Below are 22379 nucleotides of genomic sequence, written 5' to 3' on the forward strand. Positions count from 1 at the left end.
ATTCTTTTATTCTTCGGCATTTTCATATACATTAAATATATGTGAAACATTACACTGTACATCATTTTTCAATATTAATATTACATTTATATGTATATATATATATAATAACTTTTTTTTTCGTTAATTTAAACTTAACTTTTAAGACTTATCTGTCGCTTATTTGGTATATTTTGTGTGATTAGGTACAAGACTAGGTTTAAAGTCATTAAATTTTTTTTTTTTGACTAAAACATTTTGTGTTTTTGTGTGCTTTTTATCCACGCTGAATTAATTTTTTTTTATACACAATACTCAATAATATATTTACACAAATACTATATTATTATATTTATTGTACAAGTATTATAATTAATGTCAATAATTCCTGGTCTTTTTTTTTAAAAAAAGAAGAAACAATAAATATACTTTAAAATTAGTATTTGAAAAAAAAAAATAATTTCTCATTTATAATGAGAATGTAATTAAATATGAACAGAAATCATTGACATTTTGATTGTGTACGTATTTCATTGTTTGGTTAATATATGTTATAAATAATATTTTTTTTGGGAAATTTTTTTTTGGTAGAAAATTTTTAAAAATCAGACTAGGAAATTGTGGAAGATTCCTGTACAGAGTATATATATATTACACGAACTGTACTTATATTGTTAATTCAATTGTTGAATAAATTCAGTATACAATTTTAATTTGTGTATTTAATTAAAATAATGCAATAATTAGTAGATTTATTTACGAATATAGAAAGTTGATAAAATTTTTTTAAATTAAATTTCTCTGTAGTCATTTGACAAAAATATTACATTTCGATAAATTAATTTACATTTCTTGATCAAGAATTCTTTTTTTGTTTTAATGAAATAATTGTTTTAAATTCAATGGAAAATTAATATTATTTAAAAGTAGCGCAGACAAAATGGAAACTAATCGAATATATTGGTGTAATAATAATCATTTATAATGATTTTAATTTTAATTGACTTTTAATTACAGAATATTGACAAATTTTTCTGTTTCTAAAAAAAAAGTAAAAAAATTATTGTGAAAATTAAATTTCTTATCCAATAATTATTATGAAATTATTGAATAAGAATAGTTGAACTATTTTTGTTGAAATAAATTTAAAAAATTATTTCATTTCTTTTTGTTATTAAATTATTGGCTAAGAACATACGATTATTGAAATCAAAATTTTAAAAAATATCACTATTTTTTTTCTGTCACTTAGAAAACAAATTGATAAAATTTTAATAAATTCATTTTTTTCTTTTTTTTTATAAAATTTGTAATAAATTAGATAGAATAAATTATTATTATTTAATAATAAATTAAATCATCAGTATTTATAATTTTACGTGTGATATTTACAGACATATATTTCCACATAGATTCTGTTTTTTTTTTGCATAATTGAAGTAATTATACAAAATTTTTAGATATGATATTATAATTTTATGTAACTGATACATATATATTTTTTACAATCATTCAACGATGGCATTTAATATTTTATATTTTATCCATTACGAATTGAATGTTTTTATAAATATTTTCTATATTTCATATATATAGATAATAAAATTTACTTTTACATAGATGTTATACATAAAAGTTTCTCTTTCGACATATCTTGTACTTTTTTTTTTATACAATTTTTTTGTTCGATATTTACAAGTAGAGGTGTATTTACAAAATTTACTATAAGAATTTTTTTTTTTTTTGATATACGGTATGATATTTTAACCGCAAAAAAAAGAAAATTCTATTTTAAAATAGAAAAGAAAAATATTAGAAAAATTAGAATTAGTAAATATTAACATATGAATTAGTTTTAAAATTCAAAATTAAAAAATTAGTTTTTTAATTTATATGTATTTCTTGATGATCGAAAATCGAGAATTTTTTTATTGAAAATTGAATTCTCCACCTAGACCTGTTGAAATTTCTTCCTTATTTTAGTATTTATATCAGAAATAAGAGAATTCTTCTATAGTCGATTTAGAGACTAGTTTTTATCTGTAAAAAGAATCGTGTTTTTTTTTAATTATAATTTTGTAAACTAATAAAATATTAAATTTTTCCCCTAATTATAAGGGAAGTAAATAAATAATAAATATAGGACTTCCTAATTGAATCATAATATTTGGGGTTTATTGTTGAACTTACCTATATTAAAACAGTGAAAAATTGAAGTATTATTAATATCAGAGCTAACGACCTCATACTGGCATTATTAACTGTAACAGAAAAAAAAAGAAAAAATATTTTATTAATATATGATGAAAATTACATTTTCCATTAGATATAGAAGAATATAAATAATTGTCATTTGGTTATTATGTTTAATAATTTTTTTATTTTTTTTCTATTAATAAACTGCGGGAATATAATAATTGTTTTTTTCAATGCACCTGGAGTGAAATTACAATTTATATTGCTATTATTTCTGACAATTGAGTGTGTACATAGTTAGGAAGAAGGGTTAGGTGAGCCGGATAAAATTTAACGAGGGTGTACGATGTTAGAATTTATGGGTTCACTAAACGATGACACTATACATGTAATTACATATATGAATAGAGGAATATTTGAAGCAATCATGCAAATATCTCGAGCTGTTTGGTTTATAAAAAGAAAGGAAGCGTCTTTCATGCTATCGTGCATATTAATAATAGAATATAAAATAAAATTTTTTTTTTCTTTTTTTTTATTCATATTTTCGTTGATAATTTTATTTTACATTTAATATTTTTTTTTAGTATTTCATTTTAAATTAAGAGAATAAAAATTATTAAATAAATATAATTAAAAAATTAATTTTCATTTTTTTTTTGACAAAAAAAAGAATCTAATTAAAAACTAAAAATAATTTTGCTCTGCTCTCTAAATCTGAATTAGTAAAAAAGTTTACTAATTTGAATTAGTGACTCACTTTTTGCTTCTGAATTAGTAAAATATTACTAATTATTAGTAACTTTTACTAACAATTAGTAAAATTTAACTAATTCTAAAGCAGAATGTGAGTCACTAATTTAAATTAGTAAACATTTTTACTAATTCAGATTTAGAGTGTGGAATTTTATTTGAAAAATGTGAAAATTGTAAAATAATTATTTGAAAAAGTTATGATTGTGTATATGAAAAAAAAATTTGTTTATTCATTGAATTTGCAATAAAGAAGAAAATACATTGCTACAAGTTTTTCGAAACAGTTAATTTAAACTTAGTTCTATGGTCATTGTATTTAAAATTTTATTTAAAACGATCTCTCTTTTGTCTTAATTGCAACATTAACACATCCAACGATAACTGAGTACACCGAAAACCACCACCGGAAATAAAAGGAACTATGTCCATTTGCATTGCATGAAAAATTCATAAAATCTACTTTATATGCTTGTCATACGTATGGGAAAGAAAAAAATATATATAGAAGAGAGAAAGAGAAAGAGAGAGAGAGAGAGAGAGAGAGAGAGAGAGAGAGAGAGAGAGAGAGAGAGAATGTATTTTAGGTGGGAATGTTTATTACCAGGGACCCTATTTTGTTTATCACTAAAATTCTCGTTAAAAAAAAATTTCCACCGCGTATATTTTAAAATAATGATGGAAAATGAGCAACCTATTTTACATACTCTTCTATAGTCGATTTAGTTTTTTTTTTTTTTTTTCTCTCTTTCCTCTTTTTCACTTAAGCTTGTGAAATTTTCCTGCAACGGTAGCAGCAGATGCCTATTTTCCTTCGGATACTTTTACAAAAATAAAATAAAATACTCAAGAAATAGAGATTCAGAAAAATTAAAAGAAAAATTATTTTTCATTTTTTTTTATTTTCTATTTTTATTAAAATAATTTATTTTTTTTATGAAAATTTTTTTTGAAACCATAGACTGATCAATTTTCATGAATTTTTATTTTAGAATAATCGACAAAGCCAAATGGGTTGCATATTTTAAAAGGCAATTTTAAAAAAAAAAAAAAAAACAGTTTTTAAATTGATTGTAAAACGTTAATGCATTTTAAAAAGCAATCGAACCGTAATATCAATGATAGGAGACAATTTACTGTGAATATAAAAAAGAAGATATATAGATATTTATATATGAAATATGAATGTAAACAATTAATAAACAGAGTGATTGTAATTAGAAATAAATCCCTTTTTTTTATTGATATAAAAATTGGTAAAATTTTTTATTTTTGTTTCTAAATAAATTTTGTTTCGATATTTTAATTTCTAATGTTTTTTATTAGATTTAAAAAATTCTTTAGTCAGTAGTAAGTGTTAATTTTGGTCAGATTGAAAAATTATTGTACATTTCGTATCAGTAGTAAAGGACATTTTTAGTTAGACTTTAAAATTCTTGTGAATTCTTTTGTCAGTGGTAAGAGTCAATTTCAGTCAGACTATATTTATTTTTCGAATTTCTTTGTCAGTAGTAATAGTCAATTTTATTTAGCCTTTTTTTTTTAGTTTTAAAATTGTTTTTCAGTAGTAAGAATAAATTTAAGTCAGACTTTATTTATAATTAGAATTGTTTGTCAGTAGTAAGAAACAGTTTTAGTCAGACTGAAAAATTCAAATCAGTAGTAAAGGTCAGTTTCAGTAAGACTCTATTTTTAGAATTCTTTTCACATTAGTTAATGTCAATTTCAGTTAGACCTCCTCTTTTTTTGTTTTGTTATCAGTAGAAAAAGGCAGTTTTAGACAGACATTGAATTTTTTTTAAATAATTTGATATCAGTAGTAAAATATTTTTTCAAGTATTATTTTATCTAAATACGTAAAAAAATATTTTCTATTTTTTTCTCTTTACTAATATTGAAGTAATATTAATTTTTTATTGACTACTATAAAAAATATCAATAAAATTTTACCTGTATTATTGCGAGAAATGAAATAAGTTTAAAAAAAAAGAATTGAGATCGAAAAGAATGAGAGATTTTTCGTAAAATAAATCGGATCAGAATTTAACAGTCAATTTAAGCGTGTTCGTCCACAAGCCAATCCAGTAGGCAACCCTCAACCACGTGCCCTCAAACGAATGCGAATGATTCATTTCCTTGGAAATATAGTGCCGGAGATTGGCTGTGACGGTGTGGCAAGTCGACTTTGAAAGACTATATATATATATATATATATATATATATATATATATATATATATATATATATATTTACGTATATTTACGTATATTTACCTGTATATACATATATATATATATTTCTCGAGGTTAAAGGTGTATCAGTGCCAAGCTTGGCTGCAAAGATGCGATGTACAAGTTCCAGTACTTGAGAAACTTTTACAATCTTGCAATCTCCTCGAGAGAATGTTAAGGAAATGAGCAAAAGCCTGAGATGTGCAAATGTCAACTCAGTAAATAGCAATTCGAATTGAAACTTGAAAATAAATTTGCAATTACTTAAAAATAATTACCACACACACACACAAACATAAACAAAAGCATATTAAACTTCCTTCAACTCAAGTGAAAATTCGATTCAATATAAAAAGTATTTCACTTCATTAAAATGTAGTTTTTTAAAATAAAATATTTTTTCCAGTTAAAAAAATTTTAAAAAAAACACACACACACAATGATAAGACACGTTAAAAGAATAAATATTGTTGAAAAGTTAAAATTGCTATTTTAAGAGTGGAGTGGGGGAGGGGGGGGGGGGAAAATAGAAAGTTACTTTTCGATTTAAAGTGTTTATTGCATTGATATGAAAAAAGTTTGATTGGAAATTTCAGATACGAGAAAGAAAAGTAATTTGAATTTCACATGTTAGACTGGCATCCACATTTTCAAGCACACGACTCAGCTTCCGGTAGTGACATAAAATCCAATTTTTTTCTTTTTTTTTTTTACTATGAAAGAAAAAGGGAAAATTTTCTCCTTTTTTTTTTGGTGATATTATAAATGTGTTCTTTGACTAGATGTGAAAGTGAAATTTCATCAGAAAATTTATTATATTTTATATTAGGTTGAAAAAATATTCGTAGAGAAAAAGTTGAGAGATATTTTTTATAAAATTGAGGAAGAAAATATCGGTAGAGAAAACTGAATATTGGGAGATATTTTTTTGAAATTTGATATCAGTAGTAAAACTCGAATTTGGTCAGTCAAAATTGTAGAAATTTTTTTTTTTTTGGTAATTTCTGCTTTAGTAGTAAAAGATGACTTTAGACAGACTTGAAAATTCTTATTACATTGGCATCAGTGGTAAAAGTCAGTTAGAATGAAAAATTCTCGAACTTTTCGAATCAGTAGTAAAGGTCAGTTTTAGTCAGACTTTGAAATTTTTGTGAATTCTTTTGTCAGTAGTAAAAGTCAATTTCAATCAGACATATTTTTTTGTGATTTTTCAATCAGAAAACAATTTGCTTTGCAGTCAGACGAAATATTTAAAAATTCTTGCAATTTTTCTATCAGTAGTAGAAGACAATATTGGTCAGACAAATCGTATGTTACTTCCTCAAAAATATAATAAGTGGTAGAAGATAGTTTTAGTCAGACATAATATATTTCGACTCTTTTTAACAACAATTGTAAGGTTATTTTTTTACTATAAAAAAATATATTGGGTATTGTTTTTTTTTTCTTTTTGCCTTTTTTTTCCTTTGACAAGGCGCAAATGGAGTGAAGAAACCCTTCCCGAGAACAGGTGGTGAACTCTCGCAAAGGGTAATTCATTGCCACTCTAACTTTGCATACATGCAGGAAGATAATATTTATTACGTTTTCTAACGGCAGCCATTCTTACACTTTTCAGCCCATTTTTCTGAATATACTTTGACCCTATATATATATATAAATGTATAAACTGGGCCGATTTTACTATTTCTCGATTTCTCTTCTTCTTGTTCTTCTTCTTTGTATAATAACTTTCTAGGACGTTTGTGAGAATAAACTCTTTGGACAAAACCATGTTCGTTTCGTCGCACACCCACAATTCTTGTAAATAATTCTGTGCAACTCAGGTGCAAAGTCTATTTACACAAATGCCAAGAGAGAACTTTAAGAGGGGTGGGAGTGCAAACCTCGAAAACCACTGCTTTCAAGTTGCAAACAGGTCAGGACAGTTGGTAAGCGAAATCGAATGTAGAATTTCAACAGTGTTTGAATGATGGTTTCAGAATGAAAAAAAAAATGTTTTTAATTTAAAGAAACTTTTTTGGTTTAAAATTAATAAATAAATATAATTTTTTAAAATTGTATTATTAAAAAAGTATTATAGATTCATAAAAAAATGTGTCTTTTGTAAATTGGAAACCAGAAAATTCCGTTTAAAAAAGTGGAGTTTTTTTGGTAAAAAAAAAAAAATCAAATTGGTGTACACATATATCTCGAATTACCAAGTAAACTGAGAGTTTAAATAGAAGTTTCAGCAAGTCAAATTCAATAAGCGACGTTGACGATTTCTGACGTTCCAATTATACTGGAGAATGTGAGGAAAACTTTTTGGAAAGTGCTGTTAAAACTTATGAACGGTATCAACCTTCACTGTTTTTCCAGATGGAGCGTTTACAGCATGAAAACTCTGATAAGCACTTGCAAGAGAGAGAGAGAGAGAGAGAGAGAGAGAGAGAGAGAGAGAGTTTATGCTTAAATATTGTTTAATTTATTACTTGAATTCTCACTGCGAAACTTTCCAACCGAGAAGATTAATATATATGCTCAGAATATGTTTATAATTAGAGCAATCAACTAAGAAGTTAATTATTAATCCATAATATGAGTATATTATAGAAAAAGTTAATAATTAAACTGCGTGCAGAATTTTGCAATGAGAACAAATAAAAAAAAACATACGCAATTACAAAGAATGCCTCTAAAGCTTTTATGCGAGAGAGGGTTTTCCCAATTAAAGTGTACAAAAAAAAGAGAGAGAGAAAAAAAACCATTTTCTACTGGTTGTGGATTTCGATCAAAATTCTACCGACTAATAGGGAACCAACTTTTTTACCAGTGTATAGTCCTACGACGAAAAAAAAGGGGAAAAATCGAATGAATGCGGAAATAACCAAAAAAACACAAAAAAAATAATAATGTTTTATCGTGTGATAAATTTACTACATGAATTAGTTGCATTAAACAAATATGTAAAAAAAAGGAAAATTTTTTAAAATAATGAACAACAAGTGAAACTTTTTAAATCAGTAGTAAGAGTCATTTTCAGTTAGACTTTATATTTTTTCCAGTAGTGAAAGTCAGTTTCAGTAGTAGTAGGCCTTTTTTAGCTTTAGAATTCTTTTGTCAGTAGTAAAAGTCAATTTCAATCAGACTAAAAAATTCTTGTACCTTTCTGTATCAGTAGTGAAGGACATTTTTACTCAGACTTTTGAAATTCTTGGGAATTTTTTTGTCAGTAGTAAAAGTCAGTTTCAGTCAGACTGAATGATTCTTGTACATTTTTTATCAGTAGTGAAGAACATTTTTAGTCAGACTTTGTTTAGTTTTAGAATTCTATTGTCAGTAGTAATAGTGAATTGTAGTCAGACTTTATTTATATTTGTAATTTTTTGGTCAGTAGTAAAAGTCAATTTCGGTTAGACTAAAAAATTCTTGTACCTTTCCGTATCAGTAGTAATGAAAATTTTTACTCAGACTTTTGAAATTCTTAGGAATTTTTTTGTCAGTAGTAAAAGTCAGTTTTAGTCAGAATGAATAATTTTTGTACATTTTGTATCAGTAGTGAAGGACATTTTTAGTCAGACTTTGTTGAGCATTTGAATTCTGTTGTCAGTAGTAAAAGTCAATTTCAGTCAGACTAAAAATTATCGTACATTTTTTATTAGTAGTGAAGGACATTTGTAGTCAGACATTGAAATTCTTGTGAATTCTTTTGTCAGTAGTAAGAGTCAATTTCAGTCAGACTTTATTTATTTTTAGAATTATGTTGTCAGTAGTAAAAGTCAATTTCAGTCAGACTTTATTTATATTTGTAATTCTTTGGCCAGTAGTAAAAGTCAATTTCGGTCAAACTAAAAAATTCTTGTATATTTTTTATTAGTAGTAAAGGACATTTTTAGTAAGACTTTGAAATTTTTGTGAATTTTTTTTGTCAGTAGTAAAACTCAATTTTAGTCAGACTTTTTAAATTTGAGACTTTTGCATCAGTAGTACAAGACAGTTTCAGTCAGACTTTAAAATTCTCGTAAATTTTTCTATTCTTACTAAATAGTACAAAAAACTAAATATAATGAAAAAAAAATTATTTTGTTTAAAATGTTGACCTAACTTTTATATATTATATTTGCTTTAAAATAAATTTAAACTTTATTCCCGATGATTTGAAAATGTCAAGAGAGACGAAAAATAGAGCCTAACTGATAGACGTTGATCTTTCTTCTATTTTTTTTTTTTATATCAACAAAAGATCGAGGCATATCCCCAAAGGGACTTGACTCTAGAGCGAAGAAAACCTGCCAGTAGGATAAGTTGAAGGCGTTACCGAAGGCATTGAATATATAAGCCACTGGGACGTTGACTGGTTGCATAAAATAAGCTTATGCCTTATGCTTTCGGCGATTTGTATTTTTTTTTCTTCTTTTTTTTCCTTTCTTCTATTTTTCTATTCTTACTTATATTTCGCTTTCTTTTCTCTCGAATTTTTACCACCTCGAACTACATTTATATATTCGATATATGTATATATATATATACATATATACCGAAAAACGTGGCTTTCTCACGTAAATGGTGATCTGAGAATTGGCACACATCGTACGACGAAGTGTCGAATCGCATATGAACGACAAATCCTTTTCTCTCTCGGAATATTTTCAAGACACGATTTAGAATCCGCTTTTGGCGAAGAGCCTGGTAATTTTGTTTTTGGCGATGGGACTCGATTCCTGGTGGAAATTTAAGGGTTTACTTTGCTTTCAACTACGACGATGTCGAATTTGTGAAGACTTTTACGAGAAGAAAATTTTCCTCACGAGAATTTATCTTTTCTTCTCAAAAAAAAAAAAAAAAAATTTTTATTTAAAATAGAAGAATTAGATTCTATTTCTCGGATACAAAAAAAAATGTCTGAATTACATTGTTTTGCAAGGAGAAAATTCATTTTATAAATTGATATATATATATAACAGGGGTGAATTCCAATTCAAAGTTTTCGTAAAGAAAATATTTTCTCGCGTAGGGAAAAAATGAAAGTGGCATAGTCTTTAGGGGGATAAAAAAAAAGTTTGCAGAACTTTAAATAGGGTCAACGCAACTCGTAATGGTGAAATACTTTTCTTTTCTTTCCTTTATTTTTTATCATTTGCGAGAGGGAGCAATGGTACTTGAATGTAGACATGGGATGCAGCTCTCGGGGGTAATTCCGGATTGCAAACTGGCTTTAAGCCCCCGAGCTTCCAATAAAACGAGGGAAACCATTCTTACATTCTCAGGTTTTTGGTGAAAATAGCTAGGGGATTAAGCCGATTGACTTTCGCGATGCCGACTGCGCTTTCAGCAATTGTAACAGTTATAATAACAAATCTTATCAACGCTCTTTCTCTCTCTCTCTCTCTCTCTCTCTCTCTCTCTGGTCAGTAAGTTCATTCAGTCGGTGCTTGAAACTATATTATAGCGATGGGTTTTCCCTTCTCTCTCTCTCTCTCTCTCACTTTCTCATTTCCAGTTTTCATTCTATAACTGTTCTTTCATTGCTAAATGCTACTCAAATAAAATTATTCCTTTATAATCTCATTCAATTACAATTTCACGATAATAGAGACACTTTTTCTACAATTGCTATGTTTGTTTCAATTACAAATTTTTAATTTAAAAAAATAATAATAATAATAAAAATTGTTTTTATTTAAAAAATTTAGAAATACAAATGTTACGAAATGTTCAATTTGCGATTTTCCATGAATTTTTTTTTTCACAGTAGTTAGAATCAATTATAGTCAGACTTTGAAATTTTTTCTATATTATTTTGTTAATAATCAGTTTAAGTCAAGACTAAAAAAATTCTTATTTATTTCGTAACAATAATAAGGGACAGTTTCAGTCACAGACTTTGAAATTTTTCTAAATTATTTAAAAGTTAGTTTTAGTGAGACCTTTAAATTCCTATAAATTATTATGTATCAGTAGTAAAAGAGATTTTTAATCAGACTATGGAAAAATTTTCCCTTCCCAGTTAATTTAATTTTTTAACAATTGTAAAATTTTTAAAGAAAATCTAAATTTTTGACTAGTATTGTCATTAACTTTTCGTAGAAAAAAAAAAATAGCAGTGAAATTTTTACATTATAAAAGTATTTCACTATTATATAAAAATTAGGGAATAAGTTAAAAAAACACTGATTATGTTTAAGTTTTAGAGAGACGGAATTTAGTCACAAAAGTTTTTACCTCTTCTTATGGTTTAAAAAAAACTGAAGAATTTTGCATAGCTGAAAAAATATAAAAAGTAGTATGAGTAGGTCGCTTCGTAGAATTTTACAATTTTACCTTCTTACACACCACCTCCCCCCCCCCCTACTACACAAATTCTTATGGCATGCAATATTATGGACATTTTAAAGTTCCGCTCAGTTCGCTTAACATTTCGTTCACATCTTCCTGTTGCCGTAGCGAATGAGCTTCGGAACTCATCCCCAAAGTTCTATCCTGCGCTTCTTTAGCTAAACTTTCACTGCCGTTCGTTCGTTCGTTGCCTGTCTACGACGTATTACTTTTCTTATTTTTTTCCCCCCCCTTTGCAAAGGGGCCCTAACCATCGTCTTCGTTCATCGTGAAGAAATGTAGTCAATCTTTGAAACTTTTCGACAGAAACACCCGTTCAATCCTCTCTTGCTTCTGCATTTTAACTTTTACCAACTTTTTTTTTTTTATATATCACAGAAAATCAGTGATTGACGTAATATTTTCTCAATTTTCTGCTTTTGAATTTTATTTATAGCCTTTTTTTTCTAAATCAATTTATCTGATATAGAAATACTATTATTGAATATTTAATTTTCTAATTTATTTATTCTTTTTTTTTTATTTATTCCATTTTTTACTTATTCTGTTTTTATTTTTCTTATTTTTATTCTTTTTTAGTTAATAAATAAAATTATAATTAACGAATGAAAAATAGAATGATGAATATTATTTAAAAAAAAAAATTGTTTCTTAATAATTTTTTCAAGCTTTTCTATATAATTCAATGATTAAAAAATAGAAATAAATTTTTTAAAAATATTTTCTGTTTCAAAGCTATTTTTATATTTGTCACATACATTTTTTAGAGTTAAAAAAAATTTATCTTACTTTCATTTTAAATATTTTTTATTAAATTCATTTTTTCCCAAAGCTATTTTCATATTTGTCTCATATATTTTTTAATCACATGAAAATTTGGGTCAATTTTTTTTTTTTTTTGGTTATAAATCTTATCTGAATGCTAATAATGAAATGTTTAATTGAGCAATGTAAAAAAGTAAAATAAATGTTTTCCAGTAAATTTTTTATTTAAAAAAGCAGTTAAATATAAACAAAAGAAATTGATGAATTTTATAGTAAAATTTATATTTCCATAAATATTTATAATTAATATTATAAAATAATTTGATTATGAATATATTGAACATTGAATTAAATATTTATGTGTTTTATTATAATGGCAATATTTAAAATAATTTTTTTTTTTTCTTTTTTCAGGTAAGCTGGCATTTTTATAATATGGAAGATTAAAAAAAAAAAAAAAAAAAAAACGGTAAGCACAGATAAATATTTCCAATTTCCAATGAAATTCTAATTGCTGTAAGAGTTTGTAATACGAAAATAGTTAATTTGATGCTTTTACTAATTAACTTGGCTAGATATGGAAACCAACTACCATTTTGCGGTAAATGCTAGATTACTCAATAACCAATCGCCCTACATGTATCGCTTACCTCGGGTACTCTCGATGTTATTGGTCAACATGGTTTGGATATTAAAGCTTTAGGATAAGCTTGTCCTTTCGAGTGAATTTCACTTTCCCTCTATATGTCAAAATATCCACAAAACAACTGATCTGTCATGTAACAGTACCATCGTTACTATTTTTTTTAGCCTTTGTTCTCTTTTTAAAAGAATTTTTTTTTTTAAATAAATCAAATAAAGCATATATATATATATATATATATATATATACTCGAAACTTTGATGAATTGTTGTGGTTCGATTTTTCGCTCTGAAATTCGAGATTGGATTCATATTGAAGTGAATTCAGATTTCTGTTTTAAATTCAATATTCCTGAATCCAGTAAAAGCATTTTTGTTTGCTCCTTTTAAAATGTCGATAAATTGTCAAATGCTAATTTTGATAAATTTTATTAGTAACGTAATTTTTTTTTTTTATTTTATTATTCCTTAATAAGTGGAATAAAACAATTGTTTGTAATTACAATTCCTGTTAAATTATTATTTTATTTTGAAATTAGAGTCAAATTAATTTTTTGTTTTGTTTTTTTAAAATACGAGATACAAGGGCTAAAAAGACATTGTAAAAATTAATATCGTTTAATTATTATATTAATAACTAGCAACAAGGTTAGAATTTTTTTTTTTTTTTTTTTTTTTTGCGTGGCAGTGAATTATTATTAAAACCTGCGACAAGACAAATTTTATTTTTCCCCTCTTGGTTTAGAGCATTTAATTACACGAAACCCGTTAAAATATTTGCTAAGTTCTTCCCTTCTTTTTTAATTTCTCTCACCCTGCCAGGCTTTATGGAAAACAACATAAAGTGTATTAATAGTATAGCTGTGATATCAAAACAATTTTTTTTTTTGCTAATTAATATTTTTATTCTTTCCCAATGTTTGGATTTTTTCTAACTATTTAATTTTATATATATTTCATATTTTTAATTTTTAACATTTTTGTTAAATTAATTTTTTTTTTAGTAATTGAAAAATTTTTGGAAATTAATTTTCGATAAAAAATAAAGCAAAATGATATCGTAAAAAGAAATGTGTATTCTTCCATTCGGTATATCTAGTTTTTTAAGCGAAAATTTGAAAAATAAATTAATAAGGCATTAGAGTTAAAAAATTTTCTGAGCGTAACGTATTTATTTTCAGTGTGCGTTGTGGAGTTTTTAAGCTAGGAAGCCAATATAATATAAGAGAGAAATTTTTCAGGATATCAAAGTATTAAACACGAAGTTGTATATATATATAAAAGTAGAGACACCACTAATCCGGATTCCTGGTTTAGGTAGGAAAAATTGTCGGTTTATCAATGGAGAACATGCAGAAAACTTTATCCGCTGAGAATGACAAAAATTCGCGAGTACTCTTCATCTACCTCTTATATATATATATATATATATATACATATATATATATATATATATATGACAACGACGACGATATCATATTGTTATCTATAAAGTATATATATATATTTCATTTAATATAGTTGGCCGCGTTTATTACTCATGCCTTATCTCGACCTGACAAGATTGTAGCTACCTTTCCTCTGACAAAGGAAGAGTGCCACGGATGAAGTGAAACTTTACTTCCCATCCGGTCGCCACGTTTTTGCAGCTTCAGATAACGAAAGGCAGTGATTGATAACACCCATCTTCGAATTCAAGCAAAAAGTATGCAATTTTACTTTTTCCTAGGGAAAAAGAATCTGTTAAACAATCAAGTGTAGGGATTCAACACAGTCTGTCACTTTTTTTTTTTTTTAGAAAACCGTTCTCTTCTTCTCCATTTAAAAACAATTACTTATTTTTTTTAAAGTTTCTTGCAAATTTTTTTTTCATAAATAAATACTTCATAAATAATTTTCCATAATAAATAAAATAAATAAATAAATTCTGACTACTGACAAGATAATTCAAAAAAATAATAGTCTGACTGAAATTGATTTTTACTACTGACAACAGATTTCTAAAAATAAATAAAGTCTGACTGAAATTGACTTTTACTACTGACAAAAGAATTCACATGAATTTTAAAGTCTAACTAAAAATGTCCTTCACTACTGATAAAAAATGCACGATAATTTTTAGTCTGACTGAAATTGACTTTTACTACTGACAACAGAATTCTAAAAATAAATAAAGTCTGACTGAAATTGACTTTTACTACTGACAACAGAATTCTAAAAATAAATAAACTCTGACTGAAATTGACTCTTACTACTGACAAAAGAATTCACAAGAATTTCAATGTCTGACTATAAATGTCCTTCACTACTAATAAAAAATGTACGATAATTTTTAGTCTGACTGAAATTGACTTTTACTACTGACAACAGAATTCTAAAAATAAATAAAGTCTGACTGAAATTGACTTTTACTACTGACAACAGAATTCTAAAAATAAATAAAGTCTGACTGAAATTGACTCTTACTACTGACAAAAGAATTCACAAGAATTTCAATGTCTGACTATAAATGTCCTTCACTACTAATAAAAAATGTACGATAATTTTTAGTCTGACTGAAATTGACTTTTACTACTGACAAAAATTCTACAAAGAAATAAAGTCCGACTGAATTTAACTTTTACTACTGACAAAAAAATTATAAAAATAAATAATGTCCGACTAAAATTGACTTTTACTACTGGCAACAAAACCAAACTGTCGAAAGTCAGACTTAAACTGAATGTTACTATTGATAAAAGAATTCTAAAAATAAATAAAGTCTTGACTAAAATTAACTCTCACTGCTGAAAAAATTTCTAAAAATAAATAAAGTCCGACTGAAATTGACTTTTAATACTGACAAAAAATTCTAAAAATAAATAAAGTCTGACTAAAAATGACCTTTTCTACTGAGAACAGATTTAAAAAAGTCTGACTATAACTGACATGTACTACTAATATTCAACATTTTAAAAAATTTTCAAAAACATACAAAAAGTTCCTTTTTCCTCTATTATGAAAATTACAAAAATATCTAAAGTCTGATTAAAACTGTCCTTTTACTACTGACATCAATACCTAAGAAATCTTCTGTCTAATGAAACTCTTTTTCCACTTAAACTTTAATTACAATAATTCTAGAAAGTTATGTCTGACATTAATCGGTCTTTTACTACTGAAAATAATTTGTAAAAGTTTTGTCTGTCTACAATCGAGTTTTACTACTGATGTAGTAAAATTCAAAGAATTTAAACTGTCTCACTAAAATTTACTTTCACTACACTAAGAATAATAAAATTCTTAATTTGTTATTAACTCATTTCTCTAATTAATATTAATTTAAGTAATTAATTTGCCTCTAATTTTTGTAAAATTCTAATAGTTATTTTTATCGGTTTTTTTTTATATCTGATTTTTAATGAATGAAAAAAAATTACGTCTGCTTTGCATAAAATGAGGTCAATCAAGAAAAATAATAATGTCTAGTTAATCTCGCATTTGAAAGTACATTTTACTTAAGGCAAACGTGAGGTTTTAAAAATAGTTTTAAGTGATTTAAAGTGATTTAAAAAAAAAGTTTTTATATCGTTTTAAGTTTCAAAGCACGTCGAATGAAGGTTCTAAATTTTTTTTTTCCCCCCTATCTACTGACATTGTCAGAACATGGTCTAACTTTTACGTAGGAAAGTAATATCGATTACTATATATAGAGCCCTCTCTTTTCAAATGAAAGTCATTAGTGAACGAGTTCTTTTTTCTTTGATTTTATTATATCACTGGAGAAAATTACTTTAATTTGAAAATACATTTTGTATTTAATATTTTTCGGTTTATGGTGTGGAAAAAAAAGTGGAATCTTCTTCTGCACATTTTTAAAAGTCAACAGAAGAAATTTCCATTATCGCCAAAGGCATTCCACAATTATTTCCTTAATTACTTCCTTATTTTTTTTTTTTTAATTTCACTCTCTTTTCTGTTTTCTTAACGATGCTAATTTTTATTTGTTGCTTTTTTTTGATAAAACGGTCGGGGGAAAAAAACAAACTTTTTTTGTTGTTTTTTTTTCATTTTTAATAAATATGTCTATGAACTTGGAAAACAGTGTCTATAGAACGTGAAACTTTTGTTCCAGCTGTTTCACTGCTATCGTCAATTTTAACATTTAGCAGGCAAAGTTTGCTTTAACGGGAACATACAGCAAGAGCAAAATGTTGAGCATAATCTAATTTCTGGATCAACTATTCACGAGCGGTTAATGAAATTTACTTAACTCTCAGGAACGTTTATATAATATTTTTCGAATGCTGCAAACTGATCTCAAAACTAGGTGACTGAAAAGCGAATTGAATAATTTAATATAAGTGCTTTTAATAATACCCAAAGTTTTCAGATAAGTTTCTCTATTTCATCTTTAAAGAGAGATATTCACAATTTCGTCCAAGTTTTTCAATTATAATAATCTATATTATAAACTATTTTAATTACAAAAAAAATTTCTAATAAACATCATTCTTTATAGAAAGAATTTTTCAAAAGAATTTACTTTTTCATTTAACGTAGAATTTTTTATATATTAAAAATTTTTTTTTTTTTAATAAAAATACTAAATAGGTTTTTTTTTTGCATTCAGTAATAATTCTTTTACCTAATTTGTAAAAAAAATAGATGCTATAATAGTTAAGATTTTTTTTTTATTTAGATTATGAAAAAAAAAATTTATTCTAAAAGCTAATATTTTACTTTACTTTAATTTTTTTTTATTTTAATTAAAGCGTAAATTTCCCTATCTTATTGTACGATATAGAATTTTTATTTCCTACTGTCAACGTTCTTAGGAATTAATTTCTGAATAAATATCATTATAACTGTTCGTTTAGTATGCTAATAGATAATTTAGAATTCATGATAATTATCGACTTTGATACAAAAATAAAAATTATAAATATAGTTGAATTTTTGGCTGAGGATTATGTATAATGAGACTCATAAATCGACGATTTTATCACAAGGACTTTATCACAGCATTAATTGTAATTTCGTCTTAATCGGTATACTTGAGAAAGTAATAATCGGTGCTCTGAATCACGTCGTTCATTCACGTCCAGCAACAACGTTTTGAATTTGCGTGTGCTTCAAAGAGGCCAAATGTGTGTGTGTGTGTATTTTGTACATATATATATATGTGTATAAAATATATATATGTATCTATTCAAGTTGAGGATGTTAAAGACGGTTGGTAGACGAGACGTAAGGTGTAAGAGGGGTATTATTTATTACCGCTGATTTATAAGACCCGTGTAGCGAGGTAACTACGCCCTTCTTCTTCCTCCTCCGTTACACCACAAGTGCTGAAGCGTCGAAATTCAGGAAACTTGAAGGAATTTAGAGGTTTACTGCTGCGGAGGAGCAAACCTTGTGAAATCCTTTGAAAAATTCTCGTCTAAACGCCACAGAAGCAATGAGACGTATTAAATAAATAATGTGATAAGTCTTTGAAAGAACTTATCTTTCAACTCGAAAGCACATTAAACTCCACATCATGAAAATCGTTTCATAAATAAAAAAAAAACAAAAAAAAATTCAAATAATTTTAGTTGGATTTAAATTTTTTCTGTTTGCATTACTTATATACTCTCTAAATTAGAATCAGCGATAAGTATACCACTGGTACCAATCAGCGGATATACGCTGAAAAATTAGTGAAATTCCACTAATTCATCAATGCATATAAGCTGATTGGAATCGCTGGTATACTTACAGCTAAAAATCAACGAGATTCCGCTGATTCAAATTTAGAGAGTAGTACAAAAGTATTGATTGGTCCAGCGCATGCTGAGTTACTCTTAAAATAATTTTAGAAAAATTTTAGAAAAATTAAATTTTCGAGATAATTGTTCGGGAATACCACCAAAGTAGTTAGAAGAAAGTTCTGAACAAAAAATATATGGCGCACTTTTTGATTTGTCCAGCGGATGCTGAGCTACACTCAAAAAATCGTAGGAAAAAATTTTGTAAAATAAAATTTGCGCAAAAATCGTTTAGGAATACCGCCAAAGTAGTTATAAGAAAATTCTGAATAAAAAATGTATGACCCAAAAATTTCAAAATTACCCCACGCTGTTAGACATTTTTTATGTCAATAAAAATTGTTACTATTTTTTATGTTACTTATTGTCAACTTAAGTTGATAAATATGGTATTCCGATCGTTTCCTACCACCCTAATTTTTTTTCTACAGTTGATTTTCTTAAAAATACCCAAAAATTACAGATTTACCCCACGCTGCTGGGCATTTTTTGTGGCAATAAAAATTGTTACTATTTTTTATGTTACTTATTGTCAACTTAAGTTGCTAAATATCGTATTCCGATCGTTTCCTACGACACTAATTTTTTTTCTACACTTGATTTTCTAAAAAATTCCCAAAAATTTCAGATTTACCCCACGCTGCTGGGCATTTTTTATGGCAATAAAAATTGTTACTATTTTTTTTGTTATTTGTTGTCAACTTAAGTTGATAAATGTGAAATTGGTAAAATTTTTGAAGAGCAAGTTAAAAATTAAGTCTCTAATATTCAGATATACTTGAAACGTAATTAGTCACGAGTGGGTCATAGAGTGATTGCAACAATAATTTTCTTTGAATTCTTTTACACATTGTTTTTAAATTGAAGAGAAAATAAATATATAGGATTTAGAAGTAGATTTTGAGAATAAAGTTGTTGGAGTTGGAAAATATACACGAAGAATGAATTGAAACTTTTTGAAGCAAGTAAAATTATTTGAGCTTCCATATTGACAAGGTGCATGATATCGAAGAAATTTGATGGCTTTCGTCTCGAGGTACAGATTTGTCCATACTTCTCTCTCTCTCTCCCTCTCTCTCTTTTCGCCATTACGCTACTTGTGAAATATTTACTGACTACATATGCGTTAGACGTGAAGAGGAAGAAGCTTTTTGGTGGTGCCTCGAGGCGATATATAGTCAAGTTCGCCAAACAGTAATAAAGTCTCGTCGGTTGAAAGATTCGCAACATGTATGTGTAAGAGTTGCTATATAGTAAAATACGAGTATAGTGATTCTTCCAATATCTTCCCATAGAAGATGCCAAGTTTCTAACATTATCTAGTAAAACGATTTAAAATTGAAAGCATGTATAGCTTAATTGTGTAATAACTTTTTGCCTTTTTTATCAAAATAAAAAGTTCATTTTAATAAACTTTGAGGAAAATCGTTTTCGCGTTTTTTTGATGATTGAAAGTAGTTTGACAAAATTTACTCAACTTGGTTTATGTATTCTGTGTTGCAATGCGCGACACGATTACATTTACTTCGCTTAGGGAATATAACAGTGCAAGTATTACGAAGACGTGGTAGCCATGAAATAGGTCACTTCGCTTTACATCTGATGAGAATACTATCCTAATTCTCAATACATACATATGCGTACATGTATCCCAGTCACGTTTACTAGAATTATTGTTATTAAATAAATATATTTACCAATGCAAAAAAATTCAATAGAATTATACAAGAAATTAGAGATCTTTATTTTGACGAGAAGGGAAAAATTCTTTATTAGTAAAATAATTAATAAAAGAATTTAAAATGTCTGACTAAAACTGTTACTTACTACTGATAATTCTAAAAATAAAGTCTGACTAAAATGAACTTGTACTACTGATACGAAATTTACAAGAATTTTATAGTTTGAGTTAAAATAACTGTTGCCACTGATAACAGAATTACAAAAAATAAAAATGTCTGACTATAATTGAATCTTACTACTGATAACATATTTCTGAAAATGAATAGTCTGACAGAACGTTGACTTATACTACTGATAACTAATTTACATGAATTTCAAAGTTTGACTAGAAGTGTATTTTACTACTGATAACAAAATACTAAAAATAAAGAAACTGACAGAAGTTGACTTATACTACTGATAACTAGTTTACAAGAATTTTTTAGTCTGACTAAAACTAACTGTAACCACTGATACCAAAATTACAAATATTTAAAATGTTTTACTACAATTGACTTTTACTATTGATAACTAATTGATAAGAATTTGTAAAGTCTGACTATAATTGACCCTTACTACTGAAATAGTTTCATCTAAATAAAATTCACTTTAACTACACTAATAAATCAAAATTTTAAAATAAACTGTATTTTAAAAGTGGAAATGAAAAAAAAATCTACCTTCTTTAAAATACTCTATTTAGAAATAAAAGTAAATTTTATTTCAGACTTTTTTTTAATGCCAAACCCCAAGATAATAAAATTAAACACGTAAAGCAGTATAATTAAGTGACAGGAAATTGTTTTACAGTAGTTTTGTGTAAATTCAGCAAACTATATTTAAAAGCCTATAAAATGCTTTTCTGACTTTTGTCTCACTTTTCTACGTGCTTTTCCACCTTAATTCCTTCTTTCTCAGTTTTACATTTCACTCTCCCTTTTTAGTTCAACATAGACAGGAACAGTAAATCGTCGAGCTATATTTCTTTCGAACGTTCTTTTTCTTGGCCCTTTTTTGTTTTGCCATTTTCTTTCACCTACCCTTCTCTCTGTTTGTTGCCAGTTTTAACGAATTTTATTCCTTACGTGTATTTTTCTCAATAGTTTCTCCAATTTTCAATGTTTATAAAAAGAAACTTTTCTCTCTTTTCTTTTTCAACATTTTCTTATTCATACACCTCAATTTTCTTCTTCTTTTCTTTTTAACGATGTGTTTTATAAATTCGTATTATTTTTTTTTGCATTATATTTTTATTTTAAATTTAATTTCACTTATATTTTTGAAGGAAAAAAAAATAAAAAGGAATAATATAAGGATTTGCATTAGTTATTAAGTTAAAGGGAGTTTTTATAGAATAATATAAATGAAGTAAAAATTATAATATTCACACCTGTATAATTGTACTAAATAGTAGATTCGTAGGAAAAGAATGTGTCTCGAGAGTGAAAATGGAATGGGTATATACACCAATGCGACTCTCAGAGAGGTAAGAGCTTTGCAATGCAAATAAAAAGCTCAGCGATCCGTACCACAGTACTGCCGCTTGGAATTTCAACGTAATTGAAAAAGTGCAATTATCTGCTGGCGAGATTTGTTTTTCAAGCGAAAACAAGCGATTTAGCAGGGCAGGTCTCGCGAACTATACTGGGAACCTCGGGAGGGTCGTTGCCAGAAAGCGAGAGAGAAAGATATATATATATATATATATATATTTATATAGAAAGAGAGTAAGAGAGTAAATTCGCTACCAACATTGAATCCATTTTAGCAGGACGATTGCTTCTTTCGCTTCAAACAAATCAGGCGTGAGACGATCACGTTGCACAAAATAAGAGAAATCTTTTTACAGTCTTAAAAATATCACAATATTCCCTATATATATATATTATTTTTTGTTCTGTCATACTTTCAAATGTATATATACACAATATGAGCGATTCAATTTATTATTCACAGTTCACTGAATATTTTATAATAATGAATG

General features: G+C 26.5%; 1 protein-coding gene across 2 annotated transcripts in view; it reads right to left on the minus strand.

Moving 5' to 3' along the window:
- Positions 1-1341: 1341 nt before the first annotated feature.
- The window catches only part of LOC127278779 (uncharacterized), a 92966-nt gene continuing 71928 nt past the window's right edge, over positions 1342-22379 (minus strand). The window contains exons 5-6 of one of the 2 annotated variants that reach the window (XM_051300645.1): positions 2170-2240; positions 1342-2019 (exon numbers count right to left, since the gene is read on the minus strand). In XM_051300645.1, the coding sequence (XP_051156602.1) occupies positions 2170-2240 (71 nt within the window). In that variant the 3' untranslated portion in view covers positions 1342-2019. The remainder of the gene's footprint in view (positions 2020-2169; positions 2241-22379) is intronic. The other variant, XM_051300644.1, reaches the window with a different exon arrangement.

Source organism: Leptopilina boulardi, unplaced genomic scaffold (assembly GCF_019393585.1).
Source record: "Leptopilina boulardi isolate dan_hultmark-lab unplaced genomic scaffold, ZJU_Lbou_2.1 LbouV2_211, whole genome shotgun sequence".
NCBI classification, from domain to species: Eukaryota; Metazoa; Arthropoda; class Insecta; order Hymenoptera; family Figitidae; genus Leptopilina; species Leptopilina boulardi.